Genomic DNA, 19,898 nt, shown 5'->3' with positions numbered 1-19,898 from the left:
AAACCGACATTTGCTGTTAACAACAAACACACACACAAAGATCCAGCTACCAGGAAACCTGGTGCTGCCTGATAGAGCAGATCAGTGACACACCACTCTGCCCACGCTGTTGGAGAATGTGGGAGCTGCACGATGGAAAGTGTGCTGGGGCCCAGCCCTCTCCCCATGGGGGTGCAGTACAAATCCATTGGCAGACTACTGTCCACAAACAGATGCAACTGGTAATGTAACTGTAATTCCCTCTATTGTGACAGTTCAGTTTCTCTAGGAAAAAGAATCCACCTACTTTACTAAGCCCAACATTGTGGTATTTCTTTTCCATTATTTTCTTCACTGGTTCCTCCTCCTTGAAAGTAATGAAGCAAAATCCACGCCTCTTGTTAGTTTTGTTGTCCATGGGGAGCTCTATGGATTCGACCTGGTGGAAGACAGTGATTTTACCTTTTATCCTGCCATTCATGTCACTGCAAAATCCCTCTAACAGGTCATACCTGTTACTGAAATTATTTAGATTTGAATACAACAATGTGATCTGTCTACAAATACAGAGCCAAAGTTCTCTGTACCTACAGCACATGGGACTTCCCAGGCAAACATTAGTTAAAGTCTTTAGTCCAGAGTAGACTGTCTGTTAAGTTTGGAAGAGGGCACATATTTAGCAACTAAACTGTCTGAACAGAGTTACGACCTGAAGCTGGCACCATCTGATAACCAATAGCGGAGCAGCAGCTGTAGCAAGTTCATACAAGACCAGCTTTTAAAAATTTCAGCGATACTTAGCTCATCTGCACCATCAAAAACTGAGGACATTTGTACAGAATTTAGGCAAAACTGTCTCAATCTGTGCTATAGAAGATGAGCTGGGGGGGGGGGGCTGAAGACCACCTCACTGACCAAAGCACCCTGCTCGAAACACTGCCTCCCTCTCTGACTTATCCCAGCTCCCCCTTCCATCAAACCAGGCTGTTCAACTCAGAGCCTGTAAGTGAAACATCAACATTCTGACCACCAACACACATGGAACTACAGTGGCCATAAAGCTTACGTTAGCATCCATGCAGGCTGCACATGGGGGATGCTTTCTATTAATAAATTTGTGAAGACAGAACAGGTTCCACAAATAAAAGCAGTTTGTTTCACCACATACCTCACCAAAACCTCCAAAGTATTCCCGTATTTTCTCCTCAGGTGTGTCTGGAGATAAGCCCCCAACAAAAATCTTTTTAACAGGTTCTTTTGTTTTCATGGCTTTAGCTCTTTTTGGATCAATGACCTTTCCATTCAGCTTGTGTTCTTTCTGGTCCATGACCTGAGGATAATGAAAACACAGTTTTACACAGTTCAAGCTAAATGCTTCACTGATGTTTTAGTAAGGCCAAAATTGCTTCAATTTCAATGGTACTTGGATCACAGCGATAAGTTGTTGCACAAAAACAATGTTCTGTGATTTCTGATCACTATCCACTGACACAGACAATTCTGACAACTGGAACCACTTATTACCCAGCAGAAGCAAGAGTGTAACATCTCTCAAGAAGTACTCTTCTCATCCTCAAACCTTATGAAGTAAAAAACCTGTACTTTAGATATCACAAAGGTCATAAAGGTGAAAACATTTCTGTGTGCTGTATCCACAGCATTTTAGAAAAGTTAACAACTAATTTTTGCTTGGATAGAGCTTAAATGTATCAAAGCTATTGGCCGTACTCTAGGGATTCATGGTACAGCTCTGGAACGCAAGGCAAAGAACCAGAAGGTCTTTGCAAATGCTGCTTTCACAGCAGCAGTCAGCAGACATTTATACACTGTATTTTTCAAGTGCCCAAGTCCAATGACTTGATGAACCTCTAAGTGCCCAAATCCATACCTCAGGAATCACTGCTGGTCCTGGACACAGCATCACGAGTAAGATGGTTCATAAAAGAAAGCATTTTCACAAGCACATAAAACATGCTGCACCCCTGAATCATTTTTACCAGAAGATGCAAGAACAACGCCTACAGTTATCCTAGTGAGTGCTTTATCTCTGATACCTGAATTTGAACATGTTTCATTACTTTAATCCTACCTTATCCACACTCTCTGACTCTTTGAAGAGCACAAAGCCGAAGCCTCTCGATCTCCCAGTGATGGGGTCCAACTTCAGAGTGCAGTCCACAACTTCACCAAACTTGGAGAAGTAGTCCTTCAGATCCTTCTTCGTTGTGTCCCAGCTAAGGCCACCAATGAACATTTTCCTGTTAAGACAAGTTGGTCAATCTGTAAATGTGTGTTACACAAAATCCTGCACTGCCAAGCTTTATGAGCTCAATACTCTAATGCATGGAACTGGCAGGATTTTATCAGTCATGTCACTAAACATATGGGCCTGCACTTTTTGACAACTTGCTTAAGTGAGTCTGGCCAGAACAGATAAAGACTTCCACATACACAAACGTTTTTCACTGTCTTCTCCTGTAGCTGCTTACTCTGCTGTCCCAAGAAACCGCTAGTAGTAGTAACAAAAAGATAATTTACTACTTCTTCACATCCCCATTACAAGTTTAATTCCATCAAGTTATCTGTGGAGCCTCCACACAACTGAAACACATGCAGGCAGATTAGAGTTGTAAGGAAGTGTGGTTAACAAGCATTTATCTACCAGTCTGGACTGGACCTATGCCCAAATTAATAAACTAAAATAAATAAAGTTTAGTCAAGTTCCCTTCCCCAGAAAGCAGTTATGAAAAAACAAAGTATTGGATGGTCCGAAGTTCTTTCCTCACAAGAACTTTATATATAAACACCTGGCACAATCCATTATCATCAAGAGAATGTCTTTCCAGTCTTTCTACAGCACCAGTGTTGCTGGGCAGATGCGTACAGCACATAATTCATAACCTGTATTTTCAAAAGCACACTGGAAGCTTATAATCAAATCATGAACATCCCAGCACGTCAGTAAGGCATAAAACCCCAAAATTTTAAAAGATGAAAAATCAAGCCAGTATACCCACAAATGAAACATTCCAGGTTATTAGGCATAGGCCTTAGGAACCCATTCAGAAGAGGATTTGATTTGAGATGATCTCCTCCAATACTGATAAAGAAGACTTTACTGTGAGCTCTAACCAAGAAATATGATCCATTATCATCTATAAAAGCACTTTCTACAAAGCTTTGCCCATTTTCACTGTCCCAACTTATTTCACAATTAGAGTTATCAGAAAACCTGAAAAACCACTGTATCATGTTTCCAACCCTTCCACTTCCCACGCACAAATATTCCTGCCAATCATGTAAAAGAGCATTGTACTTCCACAATTCAAACTCACTCAAATCAAAAGCTGCTCCTTTGAACTACCTCTCTTGACTTAGCTGTGCTCTCACAGAATTAACAAGAGCATTCAGTTTCTGACAAAATCCATACAGATGAGGGGTTCAGGAGCTTCAAATGTTTTCATAACAAGTCTCCAGATCTGTAAAGAAGGGGCACCAATTCCCCATCCCTTTATCCACTTTTCCAATTAGTTCCAGATCTCTCTTCCACAAAGTACCAACAGCCTCTTCTATCAGCTGTGACTTCTTACTGTCCTCATGGAATAAAGGGCCCACCCTGGTAAACCAGCAGCCTCACACCAGTACAGGCAGCAAATCAAAGGAGCTTTCTGCCTTTTGTTCACCCACCATTAAGGTCCTTAGCTTGTCTGCTGTTCTGTGGAGGGCTTTTCAAGCAGCCAAACAGAAAATACAGAGGATGAAGCAGCGTGTTTCTGACACAGGAGGGGCAGTGATGCTCTAGCAGTTACTACTGAACTGACACTTGCTACACAAACCACCTGTCTCAAAGACCCTGCTTTGTATTCCTAAGGACAAGCAGACCAAGAACACGAGCTTCAAACCAACAGCCTCAGAAGGTTTTTCATCTCTCCAAGCAGGAACTGCACCTTTGAGCCCAGTCAGAGAGCAGCGAACCACGGCTGCTTCAGTCTGCCCCTACATCAACTACTGATCCAAGGGAAACTGAGCTCAGGTCAGGGCTACACCACAAACACGAGCACACCAATTCAGGAGCAGTGTCACAGTGCTGCCAAAAGCTTGTAAAATATAAACATTTCCTAGCCTGCAGTCTGGCTGGTCTAAGACACATCAGCACATACAGTTTCCCAAAATAAGTTACCAGAAGTGCACTGGGAAAGCTTTCAAACCTCAGATTTCGCTAAACAAGGTAGCACAGATCAGCTTTTTTCTCTTTACTACCAGAAGTGTTGTCAAAACAAAAACTGACAAGTCTAAAAGACTGAACTAGACAAGTCAAAGTGTGATACATGTAATCACTGCCAATATCACTGCACCGCTTAGAGACCACTTTTTCTAGGCTCTCTTGCCTCAAAAGAACCTGAGTTTGCACATGAAAACTCTTTAATTGGTGTGTATTGAAGGGTAGTAAGTGAAACAAACATGCAAACGCCAAAGGCATTTGCAGCTGTTAAGAACAGCTGAAGAGTAACAAAACCATTTTAATTTCTGCTAATCCCAGCAAAATACTCAAATAAGCGTTCCTGCTCTCTCTCTCTGCATTATCCCAGATTATTAACATCTCTCTCAGCAACATCCCAGGTTATTACTGAAGGAGGAAGACACTCAAGAAGGTTTTGCAGCAGGTATTTGCAGGACACAGTAGTTAGCACTCCTTTATCCAAGTTATTTTCTGCCTTGACCAAAAAGAGACCTGCAGCTCGAGTTTCATGTCCCGACAGGAGACAGCAGAGTGCAACAGCCTGGCCTGTCACTGGATTTATTACACACAAATTTCACCGACAATACAAAGGGACACTGCCCCAGGCAGAGACCCTACGAAGATTAAAAGCTGTCTTTACTCGCCATAAAACAGTAATAGAACATGCTGAGTTGGAAGGGACCTATCAGAATCATCAAATCCAACTCCCAGCCCTACATAGGGCACCCCAAGAGTCACACCATGTGCCTGAGAACATTTTCCAAGTGCTTCCTGAACTCTGTCAGACCTGGTGCTGTAACCACTTCCCTGTTCTATTGCCCAACCACTCTCTAGGTGAAAAACCTTTTCCTGATGCATAACCTGAACCTCCCCCGGCTTAGCTTCCTGCCTTTTCTCCTACTGCTCAAGTTCGGACAACACCTAACATAATCCTCCCGACAACAAGTTCTGTGAGAAGCAGAGGCATGTTTCAGGCTGGGAAGAAGTCCCAGTGCCTCTAGCACTCAACTAACACTCAGTAATGTTTGCAGCACAGGGCAATACTGCAACTGCAACCAGAACATTCGGCTACACCGACTTACTGTCTTCACGCACGCACCGCACTTTAACTCATAGAAAAGGCATCGTCAAAAAGAAAAATAAGTAAAAGGGGCCTGCACTTTGAGGCACATCACACCATCTGCACATCGCGGGACCAGATACCGCCCCCGCCGCTCGGCCCGTGACGTCGCCGCGGCGCCAAGTAAACAAACAGGGCAGCGAACGCAGCCGGGCCGGGGGCGCCGGGCCCCGCCCGGGAACCACAACCCGCCCCCGCCGCTCACCCCTCGTCCTCCTCGTTCTTGCTGGCGTCGATCTTGGCTCCCTCCGACTCGACCCCGCCGCCGCCGCCGCTTCCCCCATCGGTGCTCCCCGCCCCCGCCTGCCCCTCAGGCTGCTCCGCCGGCTCGGCCGCGCTGCCCCCGGCGCCAGCCGCTACCGCCGCCGAGTCCAGAGCGAACTGCTGATCCGACATGGCGCCGCCGCCCCGCACCGGCCACCCCCGGTGCCGCCGCCTCCCCGCCGAGGCCCCGGCCCCGCTGGCGGCCCCGGCCGAGCGCGCCGATCCCGCCGATCCCTCCTCCTTTCGCTCCCTGTTTTTAATGGCGCCGCCACCGACCCAACCTAAAATGGCGGCCGGAAGGAGCGCGGCGGGCGGACACGTGACACCGCCCCCGGGGAGCCGTGAGGGAGCGCGGGGGGAGCTCGGCACAGCCCCGGGAGCAGCCGGAGCTGGGAGGGCCCACATGGGCACTCACGGAGTCGATAGGGCTGGACTGGGCCTCTGGAGATCGTACAGTTCAACGCCCCGCCGAAGACAGGGCCACAGGAACAGGTCGGGGTGGGTTTGGAATAGCTCCAGAGAGGGAGACTCAACTTCGCTGAGCAGCTGTTCCAGTGGTCTGCCACCCTCCAGTAAGAAAATCTCCCACATGGTGAAGTGGAACTTGTGTTTGTGATCATTACTCCTTGTCCTGTCACTGGGCAGCACTCAAAAAAGTGTCTGGCACCGTTCTCTCGGCACCTGCTTTTGAGATATCGATGAGCATGGTGAGATCCTCTTCAGTCTTCTCCAAACCAAACAGGCCCAGCTCCCACAGTCTCTCCTTGTGAGAGAAGCTCCAGCTCCCATCATCATCTTTGTGGCCCTTCACTAGACCCTCTGTAGGAGCCCCTTGCCTTTCTTGTGCTGAGGAGCACAGACCTGCACTTGGTACTCCAGCTGCACTTCACTAGCGCTGAATGGGAGGATCACAGATTGAAGGAAAACTTGGCTCTTAGCAGGGTTTTGTGTATTAACAAACCACTGGAGCAATGACGCTATGTTCTTGTGGCACATGTCTCCCTCCAGCCCTCAGCTGCCGTGGAGGGCAGTGCTGGATCCAGCCGCACTCACAAATGCAGTGTATGAACTCACACACTGCTGGGACTTCTTGCTGATTCTTGTTTGTAGTCAGTGACATCAGTGAGCTTTAACAAGCAAGGTTTATTTTGATGCTTGACTAGGTAGTTGCGCTGAAAAACATCAAATATTTTGCCTCAGACAAAACTTGTATGCTCTTTTACCCATCCCAACCACTGTGCTAATCTGGGAAATGCGATGGGTTAATGCCGTGTTCCTTCTCCAGCAAACAGGCACCCAGGCTTTTTAGTTGTTGCTTGCTAGTGTGCACTAGCTGGGAAACCTGCTTTCTGGTCCAGGTGAGAGGAGTCCAGTACAGCACCTAACTTGTACCAAGTTGTACAGAAAATAGTTGCTGATTCTGAAGTTCAAGAACTTGTAATCTCTTGCTTGGACTTGGAATAGAAGTGGTGTGGGAAAGTAATTAAGCTACATTCTAGAATACTTGAGGTTTTAAGTGCTTGAGAAGCCTTGAAAAGCTCCAACTCCTCAAGCAGCGCTATCAGCATTGAAAAGGTGCTGCTATAGTTCTAGAAGAGATGTACTAAACTGGCAGCCTTGTGCCACAGACCACTCTCTCCTCACTGCTACAGAGGGCAGGACACAACTCTGCCATCTTCCACAGTGATGATAATTCCAAGCACTCTGGTGCTCTCAGGAACAGATCAGGAGGAAGAATGGGGTGTATAGACCTGTTCTCACATTAACCTTGATCTCCAGAAAACATCTGGCCTCCTATCCAAGTAAAACTATAGTTACAACACTTGAAGGTGACAGCAAGACTCCACACTCACTTAAGTAAGCATTTATTAGAGAATCTTTAAACATGAAATTATACAAATAAAGTTTGTATAAACACAAGTCCACATTGTGTCATAACATGAATGGCAAAAAGAAAGTAAAAACCATAAAAGAAAACTAGTCGGCCGCTATGTACAGTTGGACACAGTTGTGTCATTCACTAAAAGTCTTTTACAAAATAGTCATTTCCTCTCACGAAGACCACCTTCCATTCACTCACGATGCGCTGCAAGATGGCTTTTTGTTGCAGTATCTCTACCTAAAAAATCAAGACAAAATGCATGTCAGATCTGTGACAGTTACTACAAGATTGTTAAAAGGTCCATTTTCATGAACTGCTTTAAGTCTTCTATATATTCCTTTCTTCACTGTTAAAGATCATATGCATATTTATTAAGGTAACACAAGAGGTTTGTTTAGTTACCCATCAGTAATTTATTTTCCCAAATATTCAGCCCATCTAGGAGGCTGATCCAAAACAACAACCATCCAATCTAGACAAGTAAGCAGGCTCTGGATCACTTTCTTTTCCATTGGAAACACTGCCAAAAGGCTGATTATTTGTTTATGCAACTAAACGACTTATGTGCAACACAAGTCAAGTCCCTTTAGTTCGGACAGTCCATATGCATATGATCTTTAATGTTTATCCAGATTTAAAAGTTCGTTTTGGTTTGCAGATTTCACTATTAGCTATAAAAAGAAAAAAGCAAGCATTAAAATCTTAAAGAATGCACATTTAAAATGAGGTTCCACAATTGAAATACAACACTAAACAGAAGACCAAATGATTAAGCTGTAAAGGCATTTATGTACTTTAACTCCTGTAAAAAACCATTTAAGTTAAAGACACTTAATCTCCAAAAAAGATTAAAAAAAGAAGCCAAAGTCTGAAGTTTTCCACTTTAATCTTTACGCTGGTACATGAAGTTGGAAGAGACCATACCACAGGACAGCGTTTTCTGGTGTATGCCTTGCGCTCTGCCTGCAACGTGCGACCCCAGAGATAGACGTGGTCAGGGTGACACACGGCCTGCAATGAAGTTCCCGCTGGCGGGTACAAACAAGGTATAATGTCAGAGTTAGAAGACAACATTCTTGTTTTCCTTAAGTTGTACCCATTTCAGTACTTTACCTGTTAATACTTCTAATAAGTTTAATTATTCCTCTAGACCACCTGGTACACAACGCAAACCAGAAAAACTCTTATGTTTTTCTGAAGTACTAAAGAAGATAAAGTCACACTTTTACAAAGTTAAAGATCTATAGACACGTAGGCAAAGCTGGTTTTAAAAAAAAAAAAAGTATTTTTTAAGTTAACAAAAGCTTAATTAAAGGAAAAGTCATGCTAGGCAAGTTTTTACTCTTCGTTTGTCTATTGATCTTTAAATTAGATTAGGCATAGTCGGAGTGGAGCTTGTGCTCCTGTACACACCTGTTTGTCAGGTACTAGGTACTGCCTTAGTAGGGCTGGTAGTTGTTTTGGTGGTTGCCGCCGCCACGGGACGCCTTCCCATATGTGCTCTGTTGGCCTGGAGGTAGCATGGGGGAAAAAACAGAACCCACAAGTGTTAACACCAGCCTCAGAAGGAGACTTCACACACAGCAACACACCAAGGGATCTCATCTTTAGAGCCACGGGCTGACTAAGAGCAGTGTTGCTCTTGTTATCAGGAAGGAAGGCAAAGCCACTTACCACTGTAATCTGTGTATCCCGGCCCATATCCATAGTTGGGATAGTTGTACCCAGAGTAGTCGTAGCCTCCATAGCCACTGTAGCTCTGATCACTGTAAGCGCTATTGTAATTCCCATAGCCTTGATCATAATAGTTATTAAAGCCTTGGTTCCAGTTTTGTCCCTGACCTGAAACCAAGCATAGCAACTATAAGTTTCAAAGCCTATTTCACTCCTCTCCTGTGCCCCTTCATCTAACTTCCTGGATACGAGAATAATCAGTAATTGCCTGAGCACCAAGTGACACCACAGGACGAGCCTTACTGTGTGGTGTGAGTTGTGTCTGCTTAATCTTCAAGGACTGAGATGCACGAACCTGTCATGTACCAGCTGATTCCTTCTGATCCATTTGAAAGTGCACCTAAGTGACCACCCACTCCTTAACAAACAGCTCCTGGTCTCTCAGTGAAAGCGCAACTGTGATGGCTACACTGTCCACCAAGGGTGTACAGAAGCACCCTACATCCACCCTGCCCCTTCACCACTCGAATGCAAGCAGGGCAAGAGGAGATTCCTCAGCTTCAACAAGCAACCATAACCACCAAAACGCCACTTACTAACAGGCTACTTTACACATTTGATTTAAACATGAGATCAGCACACAGCCTGCAGCCTGGAATATCTACAAACACCTGAGTGTTTGGTAACTACTTAGATTAAGAGAACCACTGAAAATACTCACCCCGTCCACGCCCCCTTCCGCCTCCACGTCCACCAGAAGAATTGCTTTTCCCTCCTTTCTGCTGCTGCTGCTGCTGCCTGTACACCTCTTTGGGCTGTGCTACTTTGATTTCACACTGTAAGGAGAGAAATCCTTTAACTTACTAAGAATTCCAAGAGCACTCTCTGAGTTTCTTTCACAGATGTCTACAGACACAGATTTCACATGCTAAGAACAAGAGTTTTCCCACCTTGCCTGAACCAATCTGGTGGTATCTGCTCTCTAGTAACTTCTTTACTGGCTCTTCGTCCGTGTATGTGATAAAACAGAAGCCCCTCCTTTCATTCGTCTTTGTGTCCATGGGAAGTTCAATGTTTTCAATCTGAAATCAAAATGAATATAAGCAATGTATGAAACCTGAAAGCAACCTATATGCTACCAGAACCATCTGGCAGTGCAGAATCTATGCTGACTACTTTTAACAGCTCAGACCATTACAATTTTATGAAATCATTTATTTAAGTATCTCTAGTTTTGGCCAATTCCCTCCTCACAAATTCTTTCTTAAGAGAGAGGCAAGACTACGCTTGAGAATTAGAGGTATTCTTATATGCCAATATACTATACCTCGCCAAAAGCACCAAAGTACTCCTTAATTTGTTCTTCAGATGTATCTGGACTCAGCCCACCAACAAACACTTTTTTGGGTGGCTCCTTCCCTTTCAGCGCTTTTGCCCTTTTAGGATCTATTAACTTGCCATCCAGTTTGTGTTCCTTCAGTTCCAACACCTAAAAAGCAGACAAAGGAACAAAGTCTTAGATCGCCACACAAGCTGGCTTCGTGCCATGGGTCCCCAGGAAAAGCACCCACCTTCTCCACGCTGGCAGCATCCTTGAAGAGCACGAACCCAAACCCCCTCGACCTTCCAGTGACCGGGTCTGTTTTGATTGTGCAATCCACAACCTCGCCAAAGCGCGAGAGATACTCCGTCAGGTCCTTCTTGCTGGTGTCCCAGCTAAGGCCACCAATGAACATTTTCCTGGAGGGCAGGAAGCGGGTACGGGTACGGGTGAGGGAGCGCCGGGGGAGCCCCCCCGCGCCCCCATAGGCTGCCAGTGACGTCACGGCCCCGATCGGCCCCCCCCGTCCGTGTCCCCGCCCCGCGGAAACTGGGTCACCCGCCCGGGACACAAAGGCAGGCGCGGCCATGGAGCGGGAAGGGAAGGCCGCGCTCCCCCCAGCCACCGAGTCGCCCCCCCGAGCCGCAGGGCGGGTGGCGGAGATGGACGCACGACTCCCCCACACCTCCCCTGCCCCCCCTACCACGTCCCCGGCCCTACCCGTCGTCCTGCTGATTCTTGCTCGCGTTGATCTTGGAGCCCTCGGCGAACTCTTCCTGGCCGCCGCTCATCTCGGTCGCGTCCTCCATGGCGGGGCGAGGGCGGCGCGGGTGCTCGTGCGAGCGGCGGAGACAGTGGAGACCTGCGCCCGGCAGAAAATGGCGGCGGAAGAGATCCGGGCACCGCCTGCGCCTCTTTTATATAGCCGCGCCGGCAGCCAATCAGCGCCGCCCTCCCGCCCGGTGCCGCAGCGCCCCCGGCGGCTCGCGGTGGGGCTGCAGCAGCCGCCCTGCGGCCGCCATCGCGCGGGCTGGACCGGTTCCGCGGCTCCGGGCGGGCACGGGCACCGGGGACCGCGGCGGGCGGGGTCCGGGGCTGAGCGGGCCGGCCGGCGGTGGGTTGTAACGCGTAACCCGGAAACTCCGTTCAGGCGGCGGCGGGGAGGGGCGGGGCGGGCGCTCCGTGGGCGGGCACAGCCGGCGCGGCGCTCCCCGCCGCCGCCGCGCGTCCCCGGTGCGCCCCACGTGCCGCCGCCGCCATGGGCGTGCTGCCGGTGCCGGCGGAGGTGCGCGCCATCCTGCTGGACATCGAGGGCACCACCACCCCCATCGCCTTCGTCCAGGTGAGACCCGGTGGCCGCCGGCCCCGCGGGGGGCTCCGGTAGCATCGCCGCTCCTGTCGTGACCCCCCAGCCCTGGCGTCGCGGGGGACTCTCGTATCATCGCCCTTCGTACCGTGACCTCCCCGGCCCTGAGCTCGCCTCAGGGCAGGCCGAGGTGCCGCCGGGAACGAAAGCCGTGACCCATTTTCCGCGTTTTTCCGAATAATGCTGGCGAGAAAATAACGCCTTGTCTTGCCGATCGGCCGCCGTGCGGTGGGCTGGGGAGCGGGTCACTGCCGCGGAGGTTCGGGCAGGTCACAGGTTTGCTTCACTGATGGATAGAGGGCAGATGGAGTGCTCGGAGGTTCGGGCAGGTCAGGGGTTTGTTTCACTGATGGATATAGGGTAGCTGGGGTGCTCGCAGCCTCATCCCGGAAAAGCCCTCGAGCATCGCTGTTCCTTTGATGGCTGGAGCTGCAGCACCGCGCCCGGGTCTGCAGAGAGCCTCAGTGCGAGCTCTCTGAAGTACGATGCTTCTTGGCCTTAATTTCAGTAATTAACAGTTTGCAGTAATCGATAATTATCGAGGTTATCCGCTGCCTTTTCCCTTCGGGAGGCTGGTACAGCCGAATGCCCCGGTGTGCCGGGTCAGCGTGTCCAGCCCTGCTGGCGGGCAGCGCCGGGGACGCACCGAGCGTTCGCCACCGGGACTGGAGTGGCAGCCAATGCACGAGTGCCTTCCCCTGCCTAGGAAAAACTTAAGACTGCTGGAAATGCTGGTTTAGGTGCAGAACCGAGGGAACTGGGAAGTCTGCGAGTCACAGGCGCTTGGAGATCTGCAAATTGTCATAGCCGGGGTCCCTCCTCTGCGGGAGGTTTTGGTTCGCAGGAGGCTGCAGATGCATCCCTTCTCCTGCCGTTCATTAACCTGGATTTCTCCGTGAGACGTTATAGCTTTCGGTGGATCTTTGCAGCCAGTGGCTTACTAAGGTGCTTTGTGACCCCTGTGGCAGGTGAAGGCTCCTGCCTGCCTTTCTAGAGGCTTCTGCTAACACAGTCTATCAGATGAACAGCATGACCTACATCTTTCCTATCCATGTTCTTCCAGTGCTCTTAAAGAAACTTCAGACCTAGGTGGCATTACAGCTGCCTCTCTCCCCTCAATATCTTTCAGTTCAAACAGTTCGGACAGCTCAGGTTTCTTACTAAACCATCTAACAGAGCAACTAAGTTGTTTCTGCCCTTGAAGAAGTTGTTTCTACCTCAAAGCCATTTTGCAGTTGTGCAAATAACAGGCCATGCACCTGAGACTCTGGGTTTCCACCCAAAGTCTTTCTGTTGCAGGGAGGCCAAATGAGTTTTGATTGTCAGTAAAATTCAGTTTGATGGAAATCCTGAAAATACTTGGAACAAGTTATTTCATTTAGTCTTTCAGTTAACTTCTCTTTGCCTTTGAAAAGTCCACTGATGGTTCAGTGGACACTTTATTCCTCAATATTAAATGATTTTATTTAATCCTTGCTCTAATGTTAAAATTACTGAATCTGCAAAGTAAGGAAATAGAATGAGTCAGTTGATGGGTGGATTAAGGAAAGATACCAGAAAAGAGAGTATTTGGAGTCTTTCTTCCACACAGACTCATGGCCTATTAAACTTAGTACATCATTGACTGGGATCACTCTTGGCTTCCATAAACCATCTGTCCTACTAGCTGTCCACTACTCCAGCTGTCACATGGGTGTCCCCTTGTAGTTCACAGACCTATGCTCTTGCCAAGACTTTTACCCTTTTAAAATCTCACAAATCACAGAATCCACTGATCTTTTGAGTCAGTTTGGGAGTTTTTCTTAGCCAGCACAAGAGTATGAAACACTGCTTTTGAAAAACAATTGGGTCCTTTTGACATCTGAGTTATGAAGGAGGTTAAACCAAGCCAGCAGGTCAGCTGTGTTTCCCAGTGGATTCTCTTTAATGTCTTCTGTGATTTAAACGAGAGCTTGAAAGTAAAGGAAATGAGAGATTAACTGGGGGCTTTTGATTTCCCTAGGCAAGTTTGTGGTAATTCTTAAAGCAGTTTGCATTGGTTTTAAAATATAAAACATGGAAAATACAATATTAGAGCAATAGAAGATCCTGCAGCTCTGCGATCACATCACAATCTCAGGACTGCTGCTTTCTTAATTCAGTAACAAGCTAAAGATGACATACAACAAGGAACAGGAAACTATGGGCCATTTTTTTGAGGAGAGGTGAGTTGAGGTTAGTTTTTTCCCCCAGTTCAGAAAAGCTCAGGTCTCTACCCAAAGGAAGGACTTCCCTGCCCTGAAGCTTTTCCTGTACCTGGGGATACACGGTGGCTGCTTGTGGCTTCTGACTCGTGAAACACCACTAATGAGAGCAATTTGTAATTATTTCTGGTTGCCCTTGGGATCTCCGTGAAGGTTTGTAATTTTCCTGTGGCGCTTTTCCCAAACCCCATTTTATTTCATTTGCAAGACTGTCCTGTGGAGTTCAGTGTCACCAGACCAGGCTTTTAATTTTAAAAGGTCCTCTAGCTTTGGGGAGAGGTTGAGATGTGTTTTCAGAATGACCTTTCTAGGACAAGTGCCCCATCAAGAATACAATAGCATAACTTATCTGTTCAGAGTACATACATTGTCAGCCTTGTATTCCTCAGCTGGTGGGAATGTGGGGTCACATGTGCCATTTGAGACATTTTTTGGCAAGCCCAGGAAAAATTATCACTCACCTTTCCATCGCAGGCTTGAAAAGTTTCAGCTATGTAAACATTAGTGTAAAAAAATCCACCTGCACTGATCCTGGCCTGAGGCTGGCTCAGTCCTGTGACCAGGCAGACACCCTTGGCAGGAAGTTTCACCAGCTGCAGCACTGTAGGGGAAGCTTAAATTTGGGGAAATAACTGTACAGGGCAGCATGTTCCTTTAAAAGCCAGTCAGCCTTACCTCTGCCAGCTTAAAGAAGCAGCCTCTTTTTCTGCCAGGAGACCTTGTTCCCTTACATCAAAGACAACGTGAAGGATTATCTTCGCGCTCACTGGGAGGAGGAGGAGTGCCAGCGGGATGTGGGACTTCTGAGGAAACAGGTTAAGTAACAGAGTCATTCCCTGTCTCTGCATTGTCATAGCATGCCTGAGGCTCTGGGTCACTCCGACTCTCCCAGTCACCCCACATTTGTCCTTATGTCTTTGCCCTCATCCATGGAGGCCAGTTGCCTTGGAGGTTGGATTCTCCCCTATCCACCGCCCAAGTTGGGCTTGGCAGGCAGCAGCTTCCCTCAGGTCACCTTGGTCTTCACAGCCCCTGGGCAGCTGTTGAGCCAAGACTTTCCAGCTTTTTGCCTGCACTTCTTGAATCCAAACTTCTTTTGGGAAGCAGCACAGGGGGATGGCAGTGTGCTTGTTTCACACAGGGCAGTGGATGCTGCCTCTGTACATGGACACAGCATGAATTTGAAACTTGTGGCTGAAGCCAACAGATGCATTTGCTTCTTTGCCTTAATTACAGTAATTAAATACTTAAGTAAGCATAGTTCTCGTTAGAGTATTTGCAATATGGCTACAGTAATGCTAATTGTTTGGTTTGGAAAGTACAGTCCAAGCAAGTATTTCTAAACACAACTGGAGCCTCAGTTTTCCATTGAGAAAAGCAGACAACGTTGTAACCCGTCCTGTGAAGAGCAGTTCAAGCAGTGTCCTGCACAGTGGTGCATGAAAGTAGATGTTAGATCACTTTCCTACATTAGAGGTGTGGAAATTGCTCCCCCTCTTCCCTCCCCTGTTTTTATCATGGATGATTGCACAGAATCACAGAGCAGTCTGACTTGGAGGGGACCTGCACGGATCAGCAAGCCCAGCTCTTTAGTGAACAGCCCATGCAGGGATCAGCCCCACAGCCTTGGCATTGTTAGCACCGTGCTCTAACACCACTCTGCAGGCTCAGGAGGACTCCAGCCTGGACGGGGCTGTGCCCATCCCTTTGGAGAGCGGCAGCGGGGAGGAGGAGCTGGAGCGCGTCATCCAGGCCGTGGTGGACAACGTGCACTGGCAGATGTCCCTGGACAGGAAAACCACAGCACTGAAGCAGCTGCAGGGCCACATGTGGAGGGCAGCCTATGCCACCGGGCACGTCAAAGGAGAGTGAGTAATTGTGTGAGTAGTTGTATGCCCCCTCTGGGGGGGCAGGTGTGGCGGGCATCTTTCCTAAAAGTTTCTTAGCAGAAGAGCTGCATAAGCTGTTCCTTGGAATAGCCCCACTTATAAATACAAGTAGCATCGCTAGCTCAGCAGATTAGCCAATATTTGAGAGATTTCTTGATAAACTAAGAGTCACAAGTATGAGCTTCCTACAGTTCTCTGTCTTGCATTTTTAATCCCCAAATTGCACTAATATTTTGGAACAAGTATAAACAAGCCAGGGTTGCAGGGTCAGACCCTTTCAGTTGTTTCCTACTGCTTTGTTTTTTACCTGTGTGTTTCCTGCCTTTCCGCTTCTTTTTGTCTTCAGGTTCATCTTTGTTTCAGCCACAACACAGGAGTGCATAAGTAGGGACAATTGAAATTTAGCCTGGTCTTCTTATTTAAGAGATGCTTGGTTAAACTGTGCATTTCAGGTCTCTAAGTAAGTAAAACAAGCCCATATATTCACAAAGTGTTTTGCCAAATGAGGAAGAAGTAAATGAGCTGACAGAAAAATGTAAACATCCAAAAACAAGTCAAGAGAGACATATCCTGTTAGTTTTGTTTTTAAAAACAAGGCTAAATTGTCTTACAGTGACCCAAAAACTGTGCAGAAAGCTGCCTGCTTGGCTGCATTCAAGGAGTGAGATCTCTAAAATCTCCTTGCCTGGCTCTTCATCACCTGATGCAGGAAGAGACCTTCTGGTTCTGAGCCCTGAGCAGACTGAAAATGAAGTCCTCTTACAAACTAATGGGACAAAATGAATTGTCACAGTGCCTGGCTAATGATGTCCCTCCAGTGCCTCTGGGTTTGCCCTTACCCGCTGCCCTGTTTTTTTCCAGAATCTTCGAGGACGTTGTTCCAGCCATCCGGAAGTGGCGAGAAGCAGGGATGAAGGTCTATATCTACTCTTCAGGCAGCGTCGAAGCCCAGAAGCTGCTGTTTGGATACTCTACAGAAGGTGATATCTTAGAGGTAGATAACCTTACCACCTTCCTTACAGCTTCTCCCCCTGCACAGCACTCCCTTTCCACAACCATCCTTGCTGTAATACTTTTTGAATGAATTCTTTGACAGGAAGGTGGGGCCGTGGGTTTGATCCATGGGAATTCAGCTAAGAGGTTGACTGTGAGAGCAAGGCTGCACCAACCCCTTGTTACTGTGGCAGAAAGTGGGGGAGGGAGATTTATCCCTGCTTTTCAGGTGACACTCAGCAATGGCCTGTGCTTCTCTCTCTTTCAGCTCTTTGATGGCCACTTTGATACCAAAATAGGCCCCAAGGTAGAAAGTGAGAGCTACAGGAGGATTGCTGCCAGTATTGGGTGTGCCACCAACAACATCCTCTTCCTGACAGATGTCCCTCGAGGTATGTGACCTGCCAGTCCTACTGGCTCTCACCTGTGCAGGGAAGGCAGGTGCTTTTCAGAGGTGTGCTGCTGCCTTCTCACAAGCACCTGAGAATGCTTCAGCACCTTCCCTCTAGCTGCTGCCATCCTCCTTCCTTACACACCCGGGCTTGCACACAGCAGTGGGATGTCCATGTGCAGCACTGCAATGGGAAAACAGGTCAAGTAGAAAACCTGCCTTTGCACCAGCCAGGAAGGAGAGAGTGCTGAAGCACGGCCCATTTACAAACAGGGTCAGTGGTTTGGCCAGTGCTCAGGGGAAATGATGGTGTTTGCTGTGTTGCTACGTGGCTGGTTCTTTGTGCCACTTATGGTTAGGTTGTGTTTAGCAGCAGGAAAACATTGCTTCAGGTTGCCAAGACTTGACCCATGGAAAACTAGGCTTGAGAAGCTAATTTAATTTCCTGCTTTAGCTGGAAACATCTTTCTGGCAGAAATAGCACTGAGTCTCACTCTGAGCCAGCTCAGTCCCCCAGAGTTAGTCCTTACCTTCTTCCCAGCCTTGGCAGCAGAGCTGGTGGGAGCTTGTAGTTACCTCCTTTTCCCTGGATCATCTTCCAGTGGTCTTTTGTGCTCAGGGAGCAAAAAGAAGCTTGTGAGAAGTGACTGGGAGAGGGGGCTGTTTGACTCATAAATGCCATAGGCTGACCACAGCCTCATGACAGGAATGGAGCTGATGGTGTGTGCTGCCTGCAAGGAGCCTTGGACAGCCATCAGCTGGCAGAAGGGAGGGGATGGTGAGGCAGCCAGTTCCTGTCCATTCCTGCAGCTACAGCCATCCACAGCAGGTCTGCCAGGAGCTGGTTCCTCTCTAGGGCCCTGCCACGTGCAAATGCTGCTTTCTCAGTCTCAGCCTTTAAAAGCTTTTGAGTGTTTTGGGGCACCCTCAAGCCTCAGGGGCCCTGCTGTGAAGAGGTCAGTAAGAGCTGTCCCCTCCACTCTCCCCTCTCTGTTTGTTTCAGAAGCCAATGCAGCCGAGGAGGCAGACACTCACGTGGCTGTGGTGATCAGACCGGGCAACGCAGGACTGACGGACGATGAGAAATCCTATTACAGCCTCATCTCGTCTTTCACCGAACTGTTCTTGCCTTCCTCCACTTAGGGAAAGCGGTGCATGCACAAAAGACCGTGCTTCACCTAATTGTCCTTGTGAAATGTTAGGTCATTTTGTCCATAATCAGAATTTCAAACCAAATCCACATTTTGTCTTGGGCCTCGTGCAGGAAGGTATGGATGGAGAGTATGGTGTGGGGTCCCTCCTGCAGTAGAACAGAAGCCTGCTGCCAGCTGGAGCTGGGAACAGGGCAGGGAGCAGCACCTATGAGCCCTGTTGTTCCTCTCCTTTCCTCGCTAGCAGTTAGCTAAGGGAATGCTTCCTCCAGACTCATCCCCTGAAATCTGGTGCTGAGATGCCCCACCGTGAGCTCTGTCATTTTTAGAAGCAGTCTGCAAACAAGGTTTATGTCCTCTTGTCCCAGAGGGAGCACTGGGGACCATAGGGGGATTTGTGAGCTTCTCCCTGCAGATAGGATTTCTGGCTTAGTCAAAAACATTCACAGTTAGAACTCTCAAAGGGAAATGCCAACTGTGGGGCTATAGTACAGTAGGACTGGGCTGCCACAGAGGAAGCCAGTCCTTGCTGCAGGCAGGCTCTTTTGACAAGGAACAATGTGTATCTTGGCTGTGTCTGCAGCAGCTCTAGGTACAAAACAGTACAACTTGCATATGGAAGCTGCTTAGAGCTCCACAGCCAGCCTACCCAGAATGAAGTTGAGTATTTAATATATATAAAAATACAGGTTTAAAAATTAAATTCTGGACACACTTCACTGCTGCATCATGGTGCTGGGCTATGGGATACAACTGTCTGAACCCCAAAGTCAGCTTGACAACATTTCTGAAATATCTCAGCACTGACCCACAGAGCTCCTCATCCAGCCAAGATCACCTAGTCACACATTCATAGCAGTGGGTCAGCTGTGAGCAGACCCTGACAAACTGCTGAGGGCAGACATCCTGCTGCATTTGATGAGAATTAAACCCCTGACCTTTTCACCTTACCTAAATTGTGCCAATGTAGATCACATGGTCATGGAGCTTTTCCTAATGTAGTAAATAAAAACACAACTTTGCTTTCATTGTGTTCACTCCATCACAGCATTTAGCTTCCTGTCTTAGCACCAGTGATCCCAGCACCTAAAGGGCAAATTTTGTTATTTTATTTCTAAACCTGTGAACACTGTGTTCCTGCTTTCACTTTCCCCAATCCTTTCTTTAAGGCAGCAGCCTTGTCCTGCCAAGGAAGCTGTACTACCTCCCTGACCATTTTAGGATTTCAGTTGTGGCTCAGTGCAGGAGTGAGAGCCACAGGTAGGTTATACCGGGTAGCAGTGGAGTCAGAGGCAGTCTGAAACTCCTGTCTGAAATCCTGTTTCCCCATTCCCTGCTCCTGGGACTTCATGCACAGGTGTCTTGCCCTCACAGCCAGCCAGAAT

At 47.9% G+C, this 19,898-nt stretch overlaps 3 protein-coding genes across 9 annotated transcripts in view; 1 reads left to right on the top strand and 2 right to left on the bottom strand.

Moving 5' to 3' along the window:
• The window catches only part of HNRNPD (heterogeneous nuclear ribonucleoprotein D), a 9,214-nt gene extending 3,313 nt beyond the window's left edge, over positions 1–5,901 (bottom strand). For all 4 annotated transcript variants that reach the window (XR_003946061.2, XR_007777459.1, XM_030238889.2 and 1 more), the window contains exons 1-4: positions 5,545–5,901; positions 2,069–2,237; positions 1,148–1,309; positions 287–418 (exon numbers count right to left, since the gene is read on the bottom strand). Coding sequence is in view for 2 of the 4 variants with exons in the window: in XM_030238889.2 (XP_030094749.1) it covers positions 287–418; positions 1,148–1,309; positions 2,069–2,237; positions 5,545–5,735 (654 nt within the window). In the remaining 2 variants the exon portion in view is untranslated. The remainder of the gene's footprint in view (positions 1–286; positions 419–1,147; positions 1,310–2,068; positions 2,238–5,544) is intronic.
• A 1,550-nt stretch (positions 5,902–7,451) lies between these two features.
• Positions 7,452–11,395, bottom strand: HNRNPDL (heterogeneous nuclear ribonucleoprotein D like). 4 transcript variants are annotated; one of them, XR_007777460.1, is made up of 9 exons: positions 11,201–11,395; positions 10,731–10,899; positions 10,487–10,648; positions 10,110–10,241; positions 9,881–9,995; positions 9,160–9,327; positions 8,899–8,995; positions 8,410–8,513; positions 7,452–7,722 (listed from the first exon to the last, which is right to left on the bottom strand). XR_007777460.1 is itself a non-coding variant. In XM_050973761.1 (8 exons), exons 1-7 carry the CDS (start codon positions 11,287–11,289, stop codon positions 8,925–8,927), a joined length of 906 nt encoding a protein of 301 aa, XP_050829718.1. In that variant the 5' UTR covers positions 11,290–11,395; the 3' UTR covers positions 7,452–8,513; positions 8,899–8,924. The 4 variants fall into 4 exon arrangements, 3 of the variants coding, with proteins under 3 accessions (XP_050829718.1, XP_050829717.1, XP_050829716.1); XM_050973761.1 differs by having other exon boundaries at positions 7,452–8,513; XM_050973760.1 differs by lacking the exon at positions 8,410–8,513.
• A 286-nt stretch (positions 11,396–11,681) lies between these two features.
• ENOPH1 (enolase-phosphatase 1) lies at positions 11,682–19,541 on the top strand. Its single transcript, XM_030238894.2, has 6 exons — positions 11,682–11,822; positions 14,803–14,904; positions 15,755–15,957; positions 16,840–16,972; positions 17,240–17,363; positions 18,366–19,541. Exons 1-6 carry the CDS (start codon positions 11,739–11,741, stop codon positions 18,503–18,505), a joined length of 786 nt encoding a protein of 261 aa, XP_030094754.1. The 5' UTR covers positions 11,682–11,738; the 3' UTR covers positions 18,506–19,541.
• The last annotated feature ends 357 nt before the right edge of the window (positions 19,542–19,898 follow it).

The sequence above is a fragment of the Serinus canaria genome, chromosome 4, assembly GCF_022539315.1.
Source record: "Serinus canaria isolate serCan28SL12 chromosome 4, serCan2020, whole genome shotgun sequence".
Taxonomy (NCBI): Eukaryota; Metazoa; Chordata; class Aves; order Passeriformes; family Fringillidae; genus Serinus; species Serinus canaria.
This window is presented reverse-complemented; position numbering and strand designations above follow the sequence as displayed.

What these genes read in the sequence shown, in the direction of transcription:
- ENOPH1 (XM_030238894.2), top strand. Translation starts at nt 11,739, where the DNA reads ATGGGCGTGCTGCCGGTGCCGGCGGAGGTGCGCGCCATCCTGCTGGAC. An exon ending in TGGGACTTCTGAGGAAACAG is followed by an intron (nt 14,905 to 15,754) that starts GTTAAGTAACAG and finishes ACCACTCTGCAG; the next exon opens with GCTCAGGAGGACTCCAGCCT. An exon ending in ACCGGGCACGTCAAAGGAGA is followed by an intron (nt 15,958 to 16,839) that starts GTGAGTAATTGT and finishes GTTTTTTTCCAG; the next exon opens with AATCTTCGAGGACGTTGTTC.
- HNRNPDL (XM_050973759.1), bottom strand. Translation starts at nt 11,289, where the DNA reads ATGGAGGACGCGACCGAGATGAGCGGCGGCCAGGAAGAGTTCGCCGAG. An exon ending in AAGAATCAGCAGGACGACGG is followed by an intron (nt 10,900 to 11,200) that starts GTAGGGCCGGGG and finishes CCTGCCCTCCAG; the next exon opens with GAAAATGTTCATTGGTGGCC. An exon ending in ACTTTGGTGCTTTTGGCGAG is followed by an intron (nt 10,242 to 10,486) that starts GTATAGTATATT and finishes TTTTGATTTCAG; the next exon opens with ATTGAAAACATTGAACTTCC.